The sequence below is a fragment of the Arachis ipaensis genome, chromosome B04 (genome assembly GCF_000816755.2).
Source record: "Arachis ipaensis cultivar K30076 chromosome B04, Araip1.1, whole genome shotgun sequence".
Taxonomy (NCBI): Eukaryota; Viridiplantae; Streptophyta; class Magnoliopsida; order Fabales; family Fabaceae; genus Arachis; species Arachis ipaensis.
The window spans coordinates 120,789,657-120,812,089 of record NC_029788.2 but is presented as its reverse complement, the minus strand read 5'-3'; the positions used below and the strand labels follow the sequence as shown (position 1 = coordinate 120,812,089).

Genomic DNA, 22,433 nt, shown 5'->3' with positions numbered 1-22,433 from the left:
TCCTTGAACAGCGACGAAGCAGTACTTGTGGAAAATATTGCTCAACATATATTTGAAATATTGATTCCTAAGTTTCCATCTTCAATGAAGAATCTTGTGGGGATTAATTCAAGAGTGGAACAAGTGATTACTCTCATTGGCCTTGGATTGAATGATGTTCGCTTTATAGGCATATGGGGAATGGGCGGCATAGGTAAGACCACTATTGCTAGAGCTGTCTTTGAAACCATTCGATGTAGTTTTGAAGTTACTTGCTTTCTTGCTGATGTAAGGGAGAACTGTGAGAAAAAAGATATTACTCACATGCAAAAGCAACTTCTTGATCAAATGAATATAAGTTCAAATGCTGTTTATAACAAGTATGATGGGAGGACAATAATTCAAAACTCTTTACGTCTCAAAAAGGTACTTCTTGTTCTTGATGATGTAAATCATGAAAAACAATTAGAAGATTTGGCTGGAGAAAAAGCTTGGTTTGGTCCTGGAAGCAGAATAATAATCACAACTAGAGATTTCCATCTGCTAAGGAAAAATAAGTTGCATGAAACTTATAACGTTGAAGGATTAGTGGAAAATGAAGCCCTTAACCTCTTTTCTTTAGAAGCTTTTAACCTGCCAAAACCTTCAGAAGAGTTTTTGGCGTTGTCCAAAGAAGTGGTCAAATACAGCGGTGGTCTCCCATTGGCACTTAAAGTATTGGGTTCCTATCTTAATGGTAGAGGTATTGAGGTTTGGCATAGTGCTATTGAAAAAATAAAGCATTTTTCACATTCTGAAATTATTGATGTATTGAAAATAAGCTATGATGGTTTAGATGATATGGAAAAAGATATTTTTCTAGATATTGCTTGTTTCTTTAAAGGATGGCAGAAACATCATGTAACAGAGATATTAAAAAGATGTGGTCATGATGCTGAAATCGGTATTGATATTTTGATTAATAGATCATTGATCACTATAGACAAATATGATTATGATTATTGGTTGGGGATGCATGATCTGCTTGAAGAAATGGGCAAACGAATTGTAATTCAGGAATCTCAGAATGTTGTTTGTAAGCGTAGCAGATTGTGGTGTTTGGAGGATGTTGAATTTGTACTTACTCAAAAGAAAGTAAGTGTCGATTTTTCTCAACTATAGGATGCATAGAATTAAAATAAGAATTTGACAATGTCTTTGATATTATATCTAGGTAACTAAAAACTATTTTTGTTTTTATGGTTATCTCAATCAGTATAGTTTTTTCATTGGTTTTTTTAATTGTTTATTTATTTATTTACGTGTATCTGTAGAAAACTAAAGCAACTCATGGCATCGTTCTACATGAGTGGTATAGCGAGACTGAAGTGAATCAGAGAGATTTATCTTTCTCAAAATTGTGCCAGTTAAAGCTACTCATTTTAGATGGCGTGAAAGCTCCCATTCTCTGCGATATTCCTTGTACATTAAAGGTATTTTGCTGGAGACGTTGTCCAATGAAAACTCTGCCCCTTACAGATCATCAACGCTATGAGCTTGTTGAAATTAATCTGTCTAAAAGCCAAATTGCAGAGTTATGGGATGGAAAGAAGGTAGATCTTTTCATCAACAGTTCTATCAAATTTTATTACATAAACATTTCCAGCATAAATATTAACCATGTGATATATGTTTTTTTTTTATGTTTTTCAGGTTTTAGAAAACTTAGAGCACTTATATCTATCATGGTGCAAGCAGCTGAAGCAAACGCCAGATCTTTCTGGGGCTCCCAATCTTAAAAAACTTAATCTTCGGGGATGCGAGGAGCTGGATTATATTCACCCGTCTCTCGCACACCACAAAAGGCTTGTTGAATTGAATTTAGAAGATTGTAAGAGACTTGAAACACTTGGAGATAAATTGGAGATGAGTTCACTCGAGAAACTAGATCTTGATAGCTGCAGTAGTTTGAGAAGACTGCCAGAATTTGGGGAATGCATGAAAAAGTTATCGATTCTTAATCTGAGAAATACAGGTATAGAAGAGCTACCCCCAACGCTTGGAAATTTGGCTGGCGTGTCTGAGTTGAACTTAAGTGGATGCGACAAGATTACTGGTCTTCTCTTATCACTTGGATGTTTCGTTGGCCTTAAAAAGTTGGTGTTACGTGCTCTTCCACAGAAAACTGATGGGTTAGAGTCCCTCACAGTCAGAGCTGATTATGATGATTCTGACAGCTCATCTAGAGAAGAGTCGACCCTTTCCTATGATATTGCCCACTTAGCCTCGTTGACGTATTTGGATTTATCTCGGAACAGGTTTTTAAGAGTTCCTATAAGTATCCATCAACTTCCCAGACTTACACATCTAAAGCTATCTTTTTGCGATGAATTGGAGGTTTTACCAGAGCTTCCATCAAGTCTAAGAGAATTAGACGCACAGGGTTGTTATTCACTGGATAAATCATATGTTGATGATGTCATATCAAAGACGTGTTGTGGCTTTGCAGAATCAGCTAGCCAAGATCGTGAAGACTTCTTGCAAATGATGATCACAGGGGAGGAAATTCCAGCATGGTTTGAGCATCAGGAAGAAGATGAGGGAGTATCAGTCTCATTCCCACTTAATTGCCCTTCAACTGAAATGGTCGCACTTGCTCTCTGTTTCCTATTTAACGGTATCGAAGGATTACAGCCTTCGGTGATCTGCAACGGGAAAGAATTCATTAACGCGAGTTTTTACTGGTGGTCTAGTTTATATAATTTGTTGTTCATTGTGTGCGTGAACGGTTACTATTTTAGTAAGCTGTTATGCCACCACAATCGCTTCCAAATGTTATTTCCATATGCTGACCATCTTGGTATCCGAGTACAGAGATGTGGAGCACGTTGGGTGTACAAGCAAGACATTCAAGATTTCAAGAAAAGAAAAGCAACTCTAGAAGACTTCAACTGAACATGGACATGATTTCACATTCTTCAGCTTCTATAAATAAGATGCTCGTGGTTGACTCTCCACTGTATGAACAAGAGATAGAGCCAGCCGCCACAGCGGAGGGCTCTATTCCCCATTTGGCATCTCGCAAAAGCTCTCACCCACCTCATAGCTCATGACACACCTTTCTCAATATGTTACATGTATCATTGCCAAGCTTAGATCTCCTCAGCTAAATGGTTCCCCAGATCTGAAGCTTTTGACACAGCTCATTGCATCCATCCCGAAAGAAATGTAAATCTTTTTTATATCAATATTGCTATTTGAACTTTGCATTTTAGTTTGTAATTCTTTTTCTTTCTATTTTTAGGAAAAATAATATGTTGCTTTCTGATAGAGGAGAGTTTATGTTATCTGATTACTGGGAATGTGTTTTTGTGTTAAATTGCGTGTTTCAAATTGTGAGTATGGAAAAAGATGGCTGGGGAGGAATATGAATTGAGCATTTGGGGATTGTAATTGAATTCATGTGTGACGGCTTTTCTTTTTTCTTTTCTTTTTGAATGTCTTGGGAAAAATATTTTAATCTTGGTTTCATGTGTAAATTGCTTACACTAAATTTTTTATTGGGTTTGAGGATTTTTAAGAAGATGGCGCTTGAGATTGAGAATGGTTTGAATTTTTCGTTGCTGCAGCATAGAACTTGTTTGACAACCCAGATTGAGATTCATTAAAGAGGGAAAAAGAAAATCTGCAGGCCACGGAGGGTACCAATGTCAACTTAGTTGCCATTCTTGTAAGTTTCGAGTGTTTTGATATGCGATTATTGATAAAGAATAACCTATATGTTGTCTAGTTCTGTGGGTTATGTCTTTGATGTACCTCATTAGAACTTTGATTACTAAAGTTTGATTGCCATATGAATCAAAGGTTAATGGGTATTGCATTATGTTTCTTCTTTTATACAGTGTCTTGGGGATTTGATAAATCAGTGGTGTTTAATTTATCTGTTAGACATGGTAATCGATGCATCATCCCTTAGAGAACATATAGAATGTGCAAAGCTTATCACCTTTACATTCTCTGATTGACCAATGATTACTTCAATGATGAATGCCGCCGAGATATCGGGTTTTAAACTTTAAACTTTTGATTCAGCCCAGGAACAGGTCAGCCAAGGTGAACCTGAAGATTTTTCTGATTATCCTTTTTTTCATGCCAAAATATAATTCCCCTTCAACTGAAACCATTGCACTTGCTCTTTCTTTCCTATTTGATGTTGACAAAGACTCGGAAGAACAGCCTTCGGTGATAATTTATGCATTGTCTGCGTGAACAGTTACTATTTTAGTCACTTGTTATGCCAACACAATCGCTTTCAAATGCTATTTCCCAGTAATTATGAAATCCGAGTAAAGAGATCTGGAGCACGTTGGGTGACTAAGCAAGACATTCAAGATTTCAAGAAAAGAAAATCCCAAACAGGGAAAACAAAAGAAACTCTTGAACTGAACTGTTGGGCCAACCGTGGGGAGCTCTCGACAACCGGGGAGAATTCGGGGAGGAATCAAGTGAGAAAACATAAGATGAGAAGACACCATATCCAACTCAAAACCTTAAGGTGTCAAGTTAATGGGTCTCTCATCTTATAAACTCCTCACTCTTCCATGCTTTCTTTGATGTGGGCCTAACTTCAACACTCCTCACACTTGCAACACTAACACTGAACATGGACATCATTTCACATTCTTCATCTTCTAGGAATGAGATGCAGTTGGTTGACCCTCCAATGTATGAAGAAAAGGAAGAGCATGATTGCCAAGCTTAGATCTCTTCAGCTAAATGGCTCCTCATATTTGAAGCTTTTGACACAGCTCACTGCATCCATTCAACTGCCTTTTGAACCCAGAAAGAAATGTAAATCTTGGGTTTATTTGAAGTTTGTATTTTAGTTTTAATTCTTTTTCAAATTGCGGATATGAGAAAAAAGAGGGATAGGTTGGGGAGGAATATGAATTGAGCATTTGGAGGTTGTATTTGAGTGTGATGGCTTTTCTACCTTTTTTTTTTCTTTTCTCCTTGAATATCTTGAGGACAAAATTGAATCTTGGTTTCATGTGTAAATTGTTACAATGGGGTTATAGGGACTTTTTAATTGGGTTGGAGGGTTTTTAGGTAGATAGCTTGAGATTGACAATGTTTTGAATTTTATGTTGCTGCGGCAACGAGTGAGACTTGGCAAGCATGACGTGACAGATTCAGATTCATTAGAGAGTGAAGGAGAAAATCTGCAGCCCATGGTAAGTACCAATGTCAAATTAGTTGCCATTCTTCTATGTTTTCAGTTGTTTCGATCTGCGATTATTGATAAAGAATTACCTATATGCTGTCGGGTTCTGCGGGATATGTCTTTGATGTACCTGATTAGAACTTTGAAAGTTCTTACTTGATAAACCTTTAATATGCTGATTCCTTTCTTAAAACAACTGCATGTTTTCAATTTGCAGACATCTTTTCTTTCCAAAAAAGGTCCAGCTTTCAAAGAAAAGAATACACATTGGACAAAAGCAACTCTCTGTGCCCAGATACCTTTATATCTTCCATTTTTCAACCAAGTTCATCTTGAATTGTATCAAAGGATTTGCAGTGTAGGAACCATTCTAGTTTTGATTTTGTATCCTCCTTTAATTTGAAAACTTCTAATCTTATTGTTGTTGAAAATGAATTGTGATCTTAATATTGATGTAAGATTTTTTTCCCTTTTATAATCATGGTATGAAGGATAAAAAATTAAAATTTCCATTTTGTGAAATTACTAAAAGATATGTTAATGTTGATCTCGTAATCATAGATTGAATGTACCATGCATGCTGTACACTTCAATATTAAGTTACTGGTAAATTGCAAACTTGGATAGGTATCTCATAAAGTAGAGATTTGAACAACATATTTTTCTGAAGGTAAGATACATAGATTGAAAAGGCATGGATTTATTAGGAAATTTTGTTGCTTCATCATACATATTCTCCTCCACTGCTGTAACTTCTTTTATAATTAAAAATCTCGTGACATGTTCAGGAAAATGATATATAAATTTAAAATATGTATGATGAAGTTTTATGAAGGATTAATGCAGATAATTATTAACTCAAGTGCTGAAGACAATTTATAATCTGGTGCAAGAACTTTGATAGTTAAGTGTTTGACATGAACAGAGCTGAGATAATGGATTTATGTGAGACAAATATATTTGAAGATGATGTGATTGATGAAGTGATCAACTTTGGGAGAGAAGAAAGGTATGGCCCTTTTCCAAAAGCTAAATTTAATTTTGTTAGAAGAATAACTCTTGAAAGCTAATAACATTTTCACATTTTTTAAATATTTTTTAATATAGATGTTAGTATTGCATGTCATGATATAATGTCTCTTTCCTTTATACGCATTATGCATTATAATAACAATATTATGAGCATTGATTAAAAAACTGAGGGAATGATCATTCGGTAAGGGAAGGTGACCCCCCAAAGACAAAATAATCGAGATGATCCTTCGATAAAGGAAGGTGATCGAATTGAGATGATCCTTTGATAAGGGAAGGTGATCGGCAAACTTTTGGGAATGAACCTTCGATAAGGAAAGGTGACTCCTATCAATTTGATAATAATATATCTTTGTTGCCATAACTTCCTTCTTATGTATGTCTAAATAATCTTGATTGTAAATTGAACTGAGGGAATGATCTTTCAGTAAGGAAAGGTGATCCCCAAAGACAAAATTTCCATATGATCCTTCGGTAAGGGAAGGTGATCGATCAAGATGATCCTTCGGTAAGAGAAGGTGATCGCCAAAACGTTTGGAATAAGAACTTTTGGTAAGGGAAGGGAACTCCCACCTTTTATACTGGTTTGAGCTCAATACCTTCAATAAAAGTTACGAGAAAAAGTAATGAAAAGTATCATGAAAAGTGTGATTATGATTGTTCTTCTGTTATCTTTTTTATTTATAATTATGTTTATTATTTCATTAAAAAATCCTTCATTTATCCAAAGTTCCTTTTTGTATGATGTATGATATTGTTCAAGATCTTTATTTTGTTCAAGATCTTTATCTATTCTGTTTGACTTATATATGCCAATGTTACTATTCTTTTCTTATTTATTATTTATTTTGCCTTGTTTTATGGCCTATAAGGACATAAAACTAAGGTTTATGAGTTTGCATTTTATATGTTTTAACGCTATAGGCGTTTTGTGTGCGTCATACATGTCATACCATAAATAAATGAGAAGCATCTAAAAGTCACACCACTCCGACTAACAAAGACTTTTGAAATACTAATTAAACAACATTGCATTATCACTATTTTTATTTTAAAACTCGAAGTGACTAGGGATGAATACGATGACACCATATAGATAAACTATTAAGAAATTTTTGTTTCTCACCCCTCTCTCCGTACTATCTTCAGGAACGATGCAGTACAAAACAATACACTGCTCAGTTGAGGTAAAAAGACAAGTGCATTATTAGGAGCAAGCTATCGAGGACGTAAATACAAAACATTAAGCGTTTACCTTAAGAAGGAAGAATATGCGATTGTTTTAGCCATAGTTATACAAATTAAGAGAATTAGGATTTTCTGTGCGTCTTGTTTTATTTTTATTGAGTGATTGCAATTGTAACTATGATATTTCTTTTTATGATTATTTGGTATGAGTAAAGCTTGTCATTGTTGAGCCTTCATAGTTTAGCACGCCCGTTTTTCATGTTAATATTTCCAGATCCACTTATATTTTTCAACTAGTAACTATTCTAATAAAAACTAATTATTCAATATTTTTATATATAAATTATTTTATATAAATATTTTATATTTGTTTTAAAAAAAAATTCGCAAGGTTTTGAATATCAGCTACTAAATATAATCCACATAAACCCTAACTTAGTTTAAAACCATTAGGGTGTTATAAGTGCTTGAGATATGTTACTTAGCATAAAAATACTAGTAAATTTAGAATGAACATCAACAAAACAAATGTAATACTAGTAAATGTAATACTTCAAATGTCTGCAAACACCAGCTCAAGTGGTGATTTGTATATAGTTTCAGTGCTAGAAAAATATAAACGATGTATTTTGACAAGAGAACAGATTTCACACATATTATCAAGGTGAGGATAGGCAAGGAGCAATGTTTAACAACAGTAGTAATAGTTTTTATTGCACAGTGACATAATCTTTTATGCCACAATTCAATGTTTGATACAGAATTATAATTAAAAGAAGAAGCATTACAAGTAGATGCAGTATTACTATTTAAACTGGTAGGAGAAGTATGAAACGGATTACTTTGATTATTCACTAAACTAGGTTGAGGTTTAAGAGAAGAAGTTGGATAACATAGAGTAGTACATGAAGAAGAAATAGACTTTGGCACAGAAAGATGATCAAAGGTATAGATGCCATCTCTAACTATGCCTTGGAAGAAATGCTTACGAGTAGCCTGATCACGAATTACAACAAAATTAGGTCAAAATTCAAAGAAAACATGATTATCAAAGGTAAATTTGGATACACTCATAAGATTGTGTGTAATTTCAGGAACAAGTAAGAGATTATTAAATCAAAACGATAGTAGCAATTGTAAACAACATGATCAAATTGACCACAAAGTTGGCATGAAGGGCGATTATTGGTGAAACCAACTCTGCCTCTACCTCTTGAGTTACGACCACCTCTTTCACGTCGTCCAAAGACGCCTCTATTATCATTGAAGGTCATAGAAGATTGAGCAAGGTTTACCATGTGCATACTTGTGTCAAGTTTCTTGAAGCGATCTAACATATTGTTAAATGCAAGAAGATAATTTTCAGCCTCTACAACACAATACGACCCCAATTTCGACATCACAGTGCCTATATACACTGAATACTCTCCTGAAAGGTCATTTGAAATAGCTTAAATGTGATCATCTTCCAGTATGATATAACCAATAGCAAAAAGAGAGTTAACAATCTTACGAATCTAAGCCAAATACTCTAATGCAGAGGCACCTTTCTTATCCCAAATTTCATAAAACCAAGTTGAACTAATTACTTTATTCTGAAAATTGACAATCGTCAATGCAATGATCCAGGAAGAGAGTGTTAGATCTTGTAGCTTCCAAGTCTTGAAAGATTCTGACTCAGATTGTATCTTCTTGATTGAATCTTTAGTGAATTGTTCTAAAACTTTGTCTGCATAAAGATGATCTTCTATGCTTATACTCTGAATAGTAAGAAGAGCCTGATATCTCCATGTTGAGAAGTTATTCTCGTTGAGCTTATTTGAGATAGGAGAAAATGCTTTTTTGTTGGTGAAATTTGCTAAAGAAATTTCCATGATAGAAGGAGAAAGAAACACTGATGATGGTGTGGGATGGAGGGAGAGATAAATTAGACTCTAGATATCTTATTAAATCCTAAAAAATCTATTTCAGAGTACATAGCAATAAATCTTTGATGAACGAAAAAAAACAAGTATGAATAAGAAAAAACATAAGAAAGAAGAGAATTTTTTATTAAAATTCACAAGTAAAATTGTATATTACAATTTTATATCTTTTACACATATATAGTACAGAGATATACAACTGTATGTATATAGAATTCTGTAATATACTGCTAACTAACTCATTAACCACTTGTAATGTTAATAATCCCAACACTCTCAATAATTAATAATTACATAAACTTAAATTTCATTATTCGAATAGTGATTGCTATGTTATTATAATGCACTAAATTTGTGCTAATGCAGAGTAATGAGATGTGTTGCTAAAGTAATGCTAAAATCTATATTAATTATATTAATTATATTTCTAAATATTCAGTCTAACAATATTTATGTTCTAGATATTCAAGTTTATCATTTAGAACAGAGTAACTTGGCCTTGTAATATGACATAACACAGTTGGCCCATTTGTGTCTTGGCATTACAAGGCAAAGCATAAACTAATAAATCAAACATCAAATGTTATCACTTTGTTCATCATATGCTTCTTGTATTATGGTGCATCCATTTAAGCCACTTTCATTTTCACTCCTACCCAAATACCCATCATGCTCTTCTTGGCCACACCAATGTCCAATGGTCAATATTTGTCTTCTTTGATGTTTATTCCTTTTTTTTAATGTCCCTTTAATTGTTGTATTTTAATTTGTTCTTTGGAGTAATCTTTAATTTGTCCAAACCCTATTCACCTGGTCCCCCTTTCGTCATCTCTATACACATGATGTTCTTAGGTTAATCCCCCTTTTATATATATCTTTCTTTTCTTGTGGTCAACATACAGTGTTGAAACTATTACATCAGAGGAAATTTCCACACATCTTGGGTAGGCCAAGTTTCAAAATCACAACAACATCTTCACAAGTGTTCTGTCCCCCTTTTGCTTGCTTTATAACTAAATAATGTTATGTAATAATATATTATAGTGTATGTAAATGTATAAAATTTTATATTAACTTGTGGCTATGCTATATACACACCTTATTATATGATTTATTCCATACTTTTCAATATATACAATGGATAAAAACAGTCATAAACATAACTATTTAATTTATAATTATATATAGTTGATCTAAAAAAGATAAGAGTATTTTTAATTTTTTATCTATAAACCATAAAAGATACATAATAACAAATCTAATAAATATCCAAAACCTTTTCAAATATTATTTATCAAGTGAAATTGGTAATTGATTTTTTTTTTTTTTGGGTTTGGTTTCCAAATGATAATATAATATATATTCTGACCCAGTGTTGTAGTTGCCAAAGGAAATTTTTCTTCTGATACTTTTCTTAGGCCATGATTCAATATATACTAAAGTATTTCAATTATCTAATATGCAAAGTTTGTATCTTAACTTTCATATTTATCTTTTGGAACAACTAACTAATAACACAGCTTTCTTTTTTCCTTACAATGAAACATTTGAATTTATTTAATTTATTGAAAACATGGCAAAAGAAACTAATAAGAATCTTTATGATTACATAAGGCGTCATTCCTTTTCATACATTCTATGGAAGTAAGTATTTAAAGAATAAGGCTTTACTCCAATATATAAATGTAATCTTTTCTCAAAGAAAAAACAAATAAAAAAGTCTTTTTTTTCCAACAAAATTTCATTGATTAGATATTAAAGACTCAACCTTATTAAATATACATCAATTTATTAATAAGTACTGTAATATCAATAAATATCAAAGTATTATTAGAATTGATCTAAAAAAAATTATATTTTATACATGTATTGTGTTTATAGTAGCTAGAATTCTAATCTAATTTTTAAAATCTTTGATGTTATGATTTTAAATCCATCAATAATTCTACAATATCTCTACTAAATCAGACAATTTAATGATTGTTGCAATTTAATATTTTACACGTTTAATTTACACTTCTAATTTTATATTAAATCTTTTTTTATAATTACTATTATATATAATTGTCNGTTTCTCAAACATCATTATACACGTCTTAGAAATATTTTAAATTGATGAGTGTGAGATATTATAAGAAAAATACTCATTAATCACGGGTAAAAAATTTTGATATGGAAATAAAATGAGTGATGTACTTTAACATGGTAATTTTTGGTGTTTTTTAAAATTGTGGAAGTACACAATTCGGACCCTCCGATTTGTGTTTAAAAAGTTAAAAAAATTCAGAGTACACAAATCGGAGGGTCCGATTTGTGTTAAAAAATTTGAAAAAATTCAGAATACACAAATCGGACCATACGAGTTGTTTGATTTTAAAATTTTGCTTAATAAATCGCATGGTCCGACTTGTGGTTAGGCAAATATGAATTTCGGAAGCTAGAAAACGGATCCTCCGAATTATTTGTTGTTATTAATTTTTTTATGAAAGGAAGAACTCGCATGGTTCGAGTTCTATTCATTGACACCACATGGCTCTGAAGTACCTGTATTCCCTACATCTGAGTCCAACACCACTTTTTCTTCCATATTTAAATTAACACTCTCTTCAATCACACTTTTTTAAATTATATTTGAAAAGCATAATCTATTTATAAAATAGACTACATTTTTTTTCATGTTATGTTATTATAAGAGAAAAAAATACAATTATGACATCATTTAAAAAGTATAACCTTAAATATTATAAAAATTATTTATAAAACGTAGCAGTATGTTGATATCTATAGGTACACGTTTTATAATAAAGAGAGTGCTTTTAAAAAGTAACTTATTTATTCTATTTTGGATGCGTCTCAAAAGTGTTCCTAATGTATATAGGCCCAAATACATATACTATAATACTACACTTAGAGAATTTTTTATTTCCTTTTTACACCACCACCAAAATTAAACCCGCGCCCTTCATCTTCAGAAACCTCACCACCACCTTCGCTGTTTTCACCCCTTCACCTTTGCTCACCACCACTCACCGGCGCCCTTCTCCTTCGTCTTCATCTTCGCTCACCGGCGCCCTTCACCTTCACCTTTGATGCCCTGTACGCCGCGTACCCCGACCGTAGCGCCGCTACCAGCGATGTTGTTAGCAGGACGATTCTCCCTCTGCCATCGCGCTTCACTCTGTTCGTTGCCTCCACAAGAACGCGCCCGGGGTGTTCACGCTACTCACCATCGTTACCTTTGTCTCACTCTGTATCCTCTCTGAATCTCTACATCTAGAATGGAGATGCCTCAGGGGTTTAGGGGTTTTGAGATGGTGCGTATGAATTTTTTAGGGGTTTTGATTCATCTAATTTGTTTGTTCTGAGTTTTAGCGTTTTTATTTTGATTGTTTTGAATTTTTCGTGTATCTGATTTTTGCCCGGCCATCGCAGTTCGTCACTTCCTTCATCCGTTCCTTGCGGCATCATTCACGTCGTCTTCTCCATTCTCCATTAGCGTCACAGCATCTTCTCTCTTCTTCGCCGCAAGCGTCGCGTCGTCTACCCTCTTCTCCGTCGTGAGCGTCGCATCTTGTCATCTTCTTCTATGGACTTGTTCGTCTTCTCCACCGATGCAATAGTTTCGTTCATCATCTCTGCCAGCGCAACCTTACTTGCCGCTTTCTGCTCTGGCTCCCTTCGTCTCTGGTAAGCTTCCATTTTTCCTCTTCCCTTGTTTTTTGCCTGATTATATGTTGAATAGTGAAACATTACTTGTAATACGGTGGTTTATGTATTGACTATACTCTTTTGTGTGAAACCATTTTGAGAAAATTGATTTCTAATGTTTTGTTTTGTTACTTATTTGTTTGATAAGAACATCCCTGGATTAAAGATGTAAGAAGTAATGCAGGTTATATTTTGTTTCTAATGTCTTCTTTTGTTTCTTGTGTTTATGTTTTCTTTTTGGTATTTTTTATGAGCTTTGATTTATTTTTAGTGCCAATAGACATATTTTTCAAGTTTTAAAATCTCAGTCGCGGTAAAGATTGACATTAGGGTAGGTTAAAAAGTGCAATGGAGACAATACTTTTTTGTTGTTCTTCAAGCCCAGAACAAAAGTTTAGGCACTGCAAATTAGGTTTTGAAGGTATATAGTGACCTTATGGGATTTGTTTACGGTGATGATCAATCACTTTAATTCTATATATGCTCACATGACTTTAATTCAGAACATAAATCCAATAGAGATTGCACTGGAATTGGATATCAATGTTGCTTGTGTTGATAGAATTGCTTGCTTCGATGATATTTTTCTCTTAGTGCACATTATGGAGCATGCATTAATTGTTAACCACGTTTAGGTTGAATTCTAAGCTTGATTTAGCAGATCACTGCATGAAGCTTGGTCTGAGATTTAAAATCAGTTAAATTTATTTTGTTTGCTTTTTTCGACAATGGCTATTGTTATCAGTGCAAGATGATGATTTTTAAGAGGAATGACTTGACTTTTACTGTAATATCACGTACTGCAGTTTTGAAAAGGCCTTTGATGAAGTTATTTTTCCAAAGGGGGAACCTAATGCTATTTCTATTAGTAAGAGAGATGTCGAGCTTTTACAGCCAGAGACATTCATTAATGATACTATCATTGACTTTTATATTAAGCATGATAATAGAAGTTATAATATTGCTATAATTTTAATGAGTATGTACTACTTGTATTATTCAGAAATTGGTTTTCTCCCCCTTTCTCTGGCATTTGTACATGCATATGTGTTATCTCTGTATCTCATCAATTACCCAGGGAAGGAAGGAGGGTAAATCTTTGTAAGAGTGAGCAATATGTATTCCAGTGTTGTAATTTTTGCAACTTCAATAATATACTTTTTCAATAGCTTCTTCTTTCAGAAGCTTGCTGATTTAGACAGAGATCCATCAAGTGCTTGTGAGGGTAAAGCAGCATTTCAACGCGTTTACAAATGGACAAGAAAACTGAACCTTTTTGAGAAGGATTATATCTTTATTCCTGTTAACTACAGGTGAGAGGTTTATACATGTGCCTTGCTTGCCCTTTTGGAATTTGCTGCATCCTAATAAGAATTACTGGTGCCTTGATGACAGTCTTCACTGGAATTGATTGTCATTTGTCATCCTAGTGAAGTGATAAGCTTCAAAGGCAAGATATCTTATTTGCCTATCAATTTATATTCAATATTTTATTATAGATTGAAACACAAAAGTAATAGCTGATTATCCACAAAAAGGTAGGTAGGTGGAAGCAGTCTATTACCTTGTCAAAGAAGGATAACCTCTATATGGATGCCATGGAGACAGCCTCACAATCTGGTGATCATGAACTTGCGGAGGAGTTGCTCGTTCATTTAATTGATCAGGTACCAGGTTCAGTTTCCAATTGCATATATGATTTATTTTCTTTCAACATCCTTTTGTTCTCTGCTAATGCACTGCGTAATGGCACACGGCACTAGACCTTATAAAAATGTTACTATATATCCATTCCTTTTACAATTTACATTGGTTATTGCATATTAGCGGTATGACTTGTAGCATGTGCAATTTTAGGCCTATGTGTTAGGCTGTTAGCATTTAACAGTTTCTGTACTAATAACAATAAATTTTACAAAATTAACCTAATAACCCTCACTAATTGTTATTAAAAAATATTGGTGTCTATTGCTTCTTGAAGTGTTTATCTTAGTGCTGTTCAGCTTCCTTTAGACAGCTAGAACTTACTTGAAAGTTGATGTCAATGAGCACCTATTTAAGTTGTTTATCTAAATATATCATTTATATTTAATTAATGGCAGAGATGCCGCTTTATTGCAACCATATTGACTTAGAAAAGATGCATTTTTGTAGTATATTTTAGTGGACTTTGTGCGGATATACATGTTGGTGATGATTGTTAATATTGGTTTAGTTGAACTTAGACTATAAACTAGTTATCTACTTGCATAATTTCTAAATAAAAATTGTCATATAAACAATGACTTCGCTCCATGAGTTTTGTTTAAAATTTTTTGCTTATTAAAATGCATCGTATCCAATCTTCACTCTCCCCTCTCCTTCTAGAGTTATACAGGTTACCACCTTTTACTTGTTTTAGCATGTAGTAATAGGCTCAACATTGTTTCTCTTATCTGAACTTAAACTGTTTTTCTTTGTGGGATAAATTTGGTAAAATAACTTCTGATTATAGACTTGTTATAACTGTTGAATATCACTTGTGGCAATGGCTTCTCAGCTTTCCGAGGCAAAGAAACGAGAACGGGCCTTTACGAATAGGGAATGCTGGAATCAGTTGCACTTAATGGGAAAAGCCAAGAATTTGCTTCAATATATGTTCAACTTGGTCATGCTAGGTGCTTTATTTGACGTCAATAGTTTTTTCTCTGCTATCAGAAGATTAATGACTTTTATTAGAAAATAGTTATGTAGGATATAATATTTTAGTTTTTCATAGTTTATTAGTAATAAATTCTAAGTGGTCTAATGTATATTTTGATATGGACATGCTTAATTTAGTGTGAGATGTATGAATATTCAATTATGATCATTCCAATATTTTTAGTTCATTATAAATATATTTTGTTTAAGGATAATTTTTATTATTTAAAGAATATTATTTAGTATTATTATGTATTTATTTTTATTTTATAATTTTTGACTAATTTAATTAAAAATACAGGATTATATATATAATCATTTCACTAAATATTAGGTTTTAAAAAAAAGATTATTAGAGGAGAGAGTAGAGAAAATAATGAGGGATCTAAGGTTACACTTATATAGAGTAGTAGTTATGGTATACAATGTGGTTATGCTTTACAGGTGATGCAGTAGCGTTGAAAAGCGTAGCCTATTCTGGTAAAAATGGAAGTTGAAAAGCGTAACTTTTGGTTCCGGACAGCATCACTTGAAAAGCGCATCTTATTCCCAAATGTCAAAAGCGTAGCCTTTGAGAATAGGCAACGGCCGAATAGGCATCCCTCACTAAAGTGTCTTCGTAGCTCGAAAAGCGTAGCCTTAGCCTAAGACATCATTTTTTTTTTCACTTTTGGCTACACTTTTTAAGTATACCTGAATGAGTGTTTTTCTTGTAGTGCATTAGAAAAAAAAGTCGCGAGAAAAAAAAGAGAATAGTGAGAGTTTTAATTGTTCTTTTTTAATCCTAAGAAGAGAGTAAAAATGAGTTTTTAGATAATAGGTTATCGAAATTGATTGATATTCTAATTGATTTTACCTAACATGACTAACAGAGTAAATTAAACTAAAATCAATTATAGCTGTACGGTTAATTTTTTTTCAAACGAATCAAGTTTTAAATATAATTACTTCGTCTCATACAAAGAAACTTATAAATACATGTAATAGGTTCATTACATGTAAATAAAAGAATTTTGTAATGCCTTATTCAAACATAATCTAATGGTCTCGGGCATTGTAATTCACCATTTATGTTATGAGTTCTGACAGTGAAATAATAAATCATTAGTGAGTATAAAAATAAGTGAAACAGAGGAAGTAGTAATAAAATAGACACTAGTAAAAATCTTTGAGACATAAACAAATAAAAGGTGTACCACTATCACTGATCACGCGTCTTCAGTATTCATCATTGCCCTCTCAACTTTGTGTCTCCTTCATCACTACCCAGCAGCTTCCGCTGACTTTTCTTTCTCTCTTCACAAAGAGTTTCTTAATTGATGTTATTAATTAACTGTTTAGTGTTAATAACCACAACTCTTGTTCAGCACATACATACACTTCTTCAAACTTCAAACATATGGCGTCCGCCTCTTCTTCCACTTCAATCCCACTACCACCACCATCAAGATCATGCACCTATCACGTGTTCTTGAGTTTCAGAGGGAAAGACACTCGCACAGGTTTCACTGGCCATCTCTATGCGGCCCTCAATAGGAAAGGAATCACAACCTACAAAGATGACCAAAACCTTCGCAAAGGCGATGTTATTTCAAAAGAACTCCTCAAAGCAATTGAAGAGTCGATGTTTGCAGTTATTGTTTTCTCACCGGACTACGCTTCCTCCAGTTGGTGCTTGGATGAGCTCCAAAAAATCATGGAGTGCAACAACAAGGTGGGACAACAGATCGTGCCCGTGTTCTACGATGTGGAGCCTTGTGATGTGAGGCACCAAATAGGAACCTTTCATGAAGCTTTCAAGAAACACGAACAGAGATATAACCGTGAGAAGATCAAAAGATGGAGAGATGCGCTAACAGAAGTTGCTGCTCATTCTGGTTGGACCTCCAAAAATCAGTAAGCTAACTAGTCATTGACTTATTACTCTTGTTATTACTACAATTTATCTGCTATACATGTTCAAACTTTTAGTTCTATATCCCTGTAAACAAAACTGCAATCATTATAGGTACCATTTTTAACAAATAACATAGATCTGCTTGTTAAAATTGCTCCAGTAAATGGCATAATTAAAATGTTTCACTAAAAATTTTTTAAGATCGATAAGAGATATTACTCTTAATATTATATAATATTATTATTATTTTATAATACTACATTTTAAATATTTTTCTAAACCAAATAGAGTGCAAATTTTAAACAACGATGGTAACAGTATACTACTAAAAATTAGCCACAATGTTTAAATTTTTTGTACAAACATATCAATTTTTAATTGAAAAATAAAAGTAAATTATAACAAATTATATTCTGGTTCCTATGATTTTTTTTTGTCAAAATAGATTTAAACCATATCTACCCTACATTCATAGTTTAGACTTTAGAGTAATACATTAATTGAATCAACAACAAACAACAACAACAAAGCTTTGTCCCACTAAGTGGGGTCGGCTACATGAATCAAACGACGCCATTGTGCTCTGTCATGTATCATGTCTACAGAGAGACCGTTTACATGTAGATTTCGTTTGACCACCTCATGGATGGTCTTCTTAGGTCTTCCTCTACCTTTCGCCCTTTGTCCATCTTCCATCTCATCCACCCTCCTGACTGGATGTTCTATCGGTCTTCTTCTCACATGTCCAAACCACCTGAGACGCGATTCAACCATCTTTTCCACAATGGGTGCTACTCCAACTCTCTCCCTTATATCTTCATTCTTTATTTTATCCAATCGCGTATGACCACTCATCCATCTCAACATCTTCATCTCTGCCACACTCAGCTTATGTTCGTGCTCCCCTTTAGCCGCCCAACACTCCGTACCATACAGCATAACCGGTCTTATAGTGGTGCGATAGAATTTACCTTTAAGTTTTAAAGGCACTTTTTTGTCGCATATAAAACCAGATGCACTCTGCCATTTTGACCAATCTGCTTGGATCCTATGATTTACATCCTGTTCAATCTCTCCATTATCCTATATGATGCACCCAAGATACTTAAAACTTTTAACTTTTCGCAGGATGTTTTCTCCAATCTTCACCTCTATATTGGGGTTTTCCCTTCTCAGACTGAACTTACATTCCATATATTCCGTCTTGCTACGGCTTATGCGCAGACCATACACTTCTAGAGCTTCTCTCCATAACTCCAACTTCTTATTTAGGTCTTCCCTTGACTCTCCCATAAGGACGATATCATCGGCAAAAAGCATGCACCATGACACAGGCTCTTGGATGTGCTCTGTGAGTACTTCCAAGACTAATGTGAAAAGGTATGTACTTGAGGATGATCCCTGGTGTAATCCTATACCAATAGGGAATTTCTCTATCACACCACCTTGAGTCTTCACACTAGTTGTGGCCCCATCATACATGTCTTTAATTGCCCGAATATATGCGATCCTTACTCTCCTCTTTTCTAAAACCTTCCATAAGACCTCCCTTGGTACCCTATCATACGCTTTTTCCAAATCAATAAACACCATATGTAGATCCCTTTTATTACTACGATACTTCTCCATCATCCTTCTTAATAGGTATATCGCTTCAGTGCTAGATCTGCCTGGTATAAATCCAAATTGGTTCTCTGTTACTTGTGTCTCTTTTCTCAACCTCCGTTCTATCACCCTTTCCCATAACTTCATAGTATGACTCATAAGCTTAATTCCTCTATAGTTTCCGCAACTTTGTATATCCCCCTTATTCTTGTAGATAGGTACCAAGGTACTCTTTCTCCAGTCATCAGGCATCTTCTTTGACCTTAAAATCTCATTAAAAAACATGGTTAACCAGTTGATGCATTTTTCTCCAAGACCCTTCCAAACCTCAATCGGGATATTATCAGGTCCTACTGTCCTGCCATTTTTCATCTGCTTTAGAGCCTCTTTTACCTCGAAGTCTCGAATCCTTCGATAGTAGTCAAAGTTTTGATCTTCTTCCCTTGTGCATAATCGACCAAGGCTCGGAAGAGTCTTCTGTCCCTCATTAAATAACTCGTAGAAATAGCTCTTCCACCTTTCATTAATCTTCTCCTCTTGATCCAATACCTTTCCATCCTTATCCTTTATGCACTTAACCTGATCCAAATCTCTCGTTCTTCTTTCCCGACTCTTTGCGATTCTATATATACATTTTTCTCCTTCTTTCGTGCCCAAAGACTGGTAGAGACCCTCATATGCTCTTGTTCTTGCTTCACTTACAGCCACTTTTGTCTCTTTCTTAGCCGCCTTATATTTTTCCCAATTATCTGCATTGCGGCATAAAGACCACTCTTTAAAGCATTCCCTTTTTGTCTTTATCTTTTCTTGTATACTCGCATTCCACCACCAGGACTCCTTGTCTCTTGGTCCTATTCCTTTAGATTCACCAAAACTTTCTTTTGCTGTTCTTCTAATAACTTCTGCCATCTCCCTCCACATCTCTTCCGCGCTTCCATTCCCATCCCACTTTGCCTCTTCTCCTACCCGTCTTAGAAAGCTTCTTTGTTCCTCACCTTTCATCCGCCACCACCTTGTCCTTGGGTTCTTCGTATGATGTCTTTTCTTCAACTTTTGCTCAACGCGAAAATCCATGATGAGCACCCTATGTTGTGTTGTCAAACTCTCTCCCGGGATAATTTTACAGTTAATGCAAAATTTTCGGTCGACTCTCCTCAACAAGAAGAAGTCGATTTGAGAGCTTGTCATGCCACTCTTATAGGTTATAAGATGTTCGTCTCTCTTTTTAAAACATGTATTTGCGATGAGAAGATCAAAGGTCGAGGAAAAGTCCAAAATAGTTTTACCCTCGGCATTGATCACCCCGAAACCATGGCCTCCGTGAATACTCCCATATCCAGTCACTTCTCTCCCAACATGGCCATTTAAATCTCCTCCTAAGAAAATCTTATCTCCCAAAGGTATGCCTTGAACCAAACTCTCTAGATCCTCCCAAAACCTTATCTTGTGTTGTTCGTCCGAACCCACTTGCGGTGCATAGGCGCTAACCACATGGAAAGCACCTCCCTCCACCACAAGTTTGATAGAGATGATCCGATCTCCCACCCTCTTGACATCCACTACGTCCTTCTTCCACTGCTTATCTACAATTATTCCAACCCCATTCTTATTCTTCACCTTTCCTGTATACCAAAGTTTGAAACCAGAAGTATCCAACTCCCTAGCCTTTGCACCAACCCATTTCGTTTCTTGTAGGCACATAATGTTAATCTTCCTCCTTGTCATGGTGTCCACCACCTCCATGGACTTTCCTGTTAGAGTGCCTATGTTCCATGTCCCAAATCTCAACCTTCTGTCGCTTCGACCTTTACCTTTTACTTTGTGAACTAGCTTATTTACCCTCGTCCGTTCACGAAAACGCGAGAACCCTTGCTCATTTAACACTACATCCGGGCACCGATGCAGCGGCTCTTGCTTTGACACCGTACTCGAGCCATACGGCGCGTTGCTTCCGGGCAACGACCTAGCTTTAGCGCAATAATGTCTTTGATTCATGTTATGGGGGTTCGGCTATATTTTTATGTTGGTTGCCGAAGACCTAACACAACCCTCCTCCTTTATCCGGGCTTGGGACCAGCTATGTACCGCAAGTGTAACATAGGCGGAGTTTAATACATTAATTGAATCAATTTCTAAAAAAATTTTAGTTGAATATTTTAGTCCTTAGAAAAAAATTTTATTATCAAATTAGGTTTTTGATTTTTTTCATTCAGTTAAACAAATCAATCTTTAGTGGATCTTTCTTAGAAAAAATAAATATTTGAATTAAAATTTATAGTAATATATGGAATAATTTCTTTTCTTCTTCAATGTAGATACAATTGAACAAGCCAACGAACTATAGTTCAAATAGTATAATCTCTCTATTCACTTAAAAATCGCATATTCGAGTCTGTTTGTTTTTAGTAAAAAAAAAAAATCACAATATGAACGAATTATTATAAATTTTAATTCAAATATAATCATGGAATAATAATTATATATGGTTATTTTAATCTACCATAATTTTCTTCTTGAATTACATATGAAATAAAGCTCTCGAAATTAGCTAATAATAAAATAATATGATAACACCATGGAGGCATGGAATCAATCACAATAGAATGATATTGACAATGAATGCTAAAAATGCAACGTAATATCCCAAATTTGTCCTAAAAAAAAATTGTCAGAAAAATTTAATTCTCAGCAAATTTTAACCATTAAACCAGTCTCTAACTTTATATTTTATTAGACATAATCATCGTCTTAAATTTTGATAAAAAAATTAGACAAATCAATGCATATTGTTATTTAATAATAAAAAAAATGATCCCTAAAAATTTTTTAAATTCTAAGATGAGTTCTTCCATACAAATAAATGATCTTATGTGAGAATTGATTTGTTTATCGGAATAAAAATTTAGAGACTAATTTAGTAATTAAAATTTGTTAAAAATTAAAATGTCAAACTACAAAATTTTTAAAAACTAATTTGGAGTATTTCTCAAAAATATATATTGTATTATCCTTTTTTGTTTCTTAATAGGCATAAATAGATATCAAGAGTCATTAATTTTTTATGATGATTTATATAACCAAAAATACTTTGGTATAATACGGTTTGTTAGTATGTCACCTAACTAATAATAACTAGAATAAGACTCGGAAAAAGAACTAAATTAATTATACTATATAAAATAAATTTAAAAGTATTATATTGTTTATAAATTAG

The 22,433-nt window shown here is 33.9% G+C and overlaps 2 protein-coding genes across 9 annotated transcripts in view; both read left to right on the top strand.

The window, feature by feature from the left end:
- The window catches only part of LOC107635083 (TMV resistance protein N-like), a 35,045-nt gene that overhangs the window by 7,203 nt on the left and 5,409 nt on the right, over positions 1-22,433 (top strand). The window contains exons 2-7 of one of the 8 annotated variants that reach the window (XM_021121843.1): positions 12-1,113; positions 1,293-1,571; positions 1,672-2,865; positions 4,344-4,405; positions 4,621-5,192; positions 5,400-5,503. In XM_021121843.1, the coding sequence (XP_020977502.1) occupies positions 12-1,113; positions 1,293-1,571; positions 1,672-2,865; positions 4,344-4,405; positions 4,621-4,720 (2,737 nt within the window). In that variant the 3' untranslated portion in view covers positions 4,721-5,192; positions 5,400-5,503. Of the gene's footprint in view, positions 1-11; positions 1,114-1,292; positions 1,572-1,671; positions 3,187-3,539; positions 3,848-4,343; positions 5,193-5,399; positions 5,630-22,433 lie in introns of those variants that run through there. The other 7 variants (XM_021121842.1, XM_021121845.1, XM_021121847.1 and 4 more) reach the window with 7 other exon arrangements.
- LOC107635084 (kinesin-like protein KIN-4A) lies at positions 14,492-15,905 on the top strand. The gene is made up of 2 exons (XM_016338448.2): positions 14,492-14,702; positions 15,575-15,905. Exons 1-2 carry the CDS (start codon positions 14,625-14,627, stop codon positions 15,758-15,760), a joined length of 264 nt encoding a protein of 87 aa, XP_016193934.1. The 5' UTR covers positions 14,492-14,624; the 3' UTR covers positions 15,761-15,905.

Bases quoted from the DNA above. Each gene is read 5' to 3' on its own strand.
- LOC107635084 (XM_016338448.2), top strand. From the start codon at position 14,625: ATGGATGCCATGGAGACAGCCTCACAATCTGGTGATCATGAACTTGCG. The intron at 14,703-15,574 runs GTACCAGGTTCA...ATGGCTTCTCAG, and splicing joins TCGTTCATTTAATTGATCAG to CTTTCCGAGGCAAAGAAACG.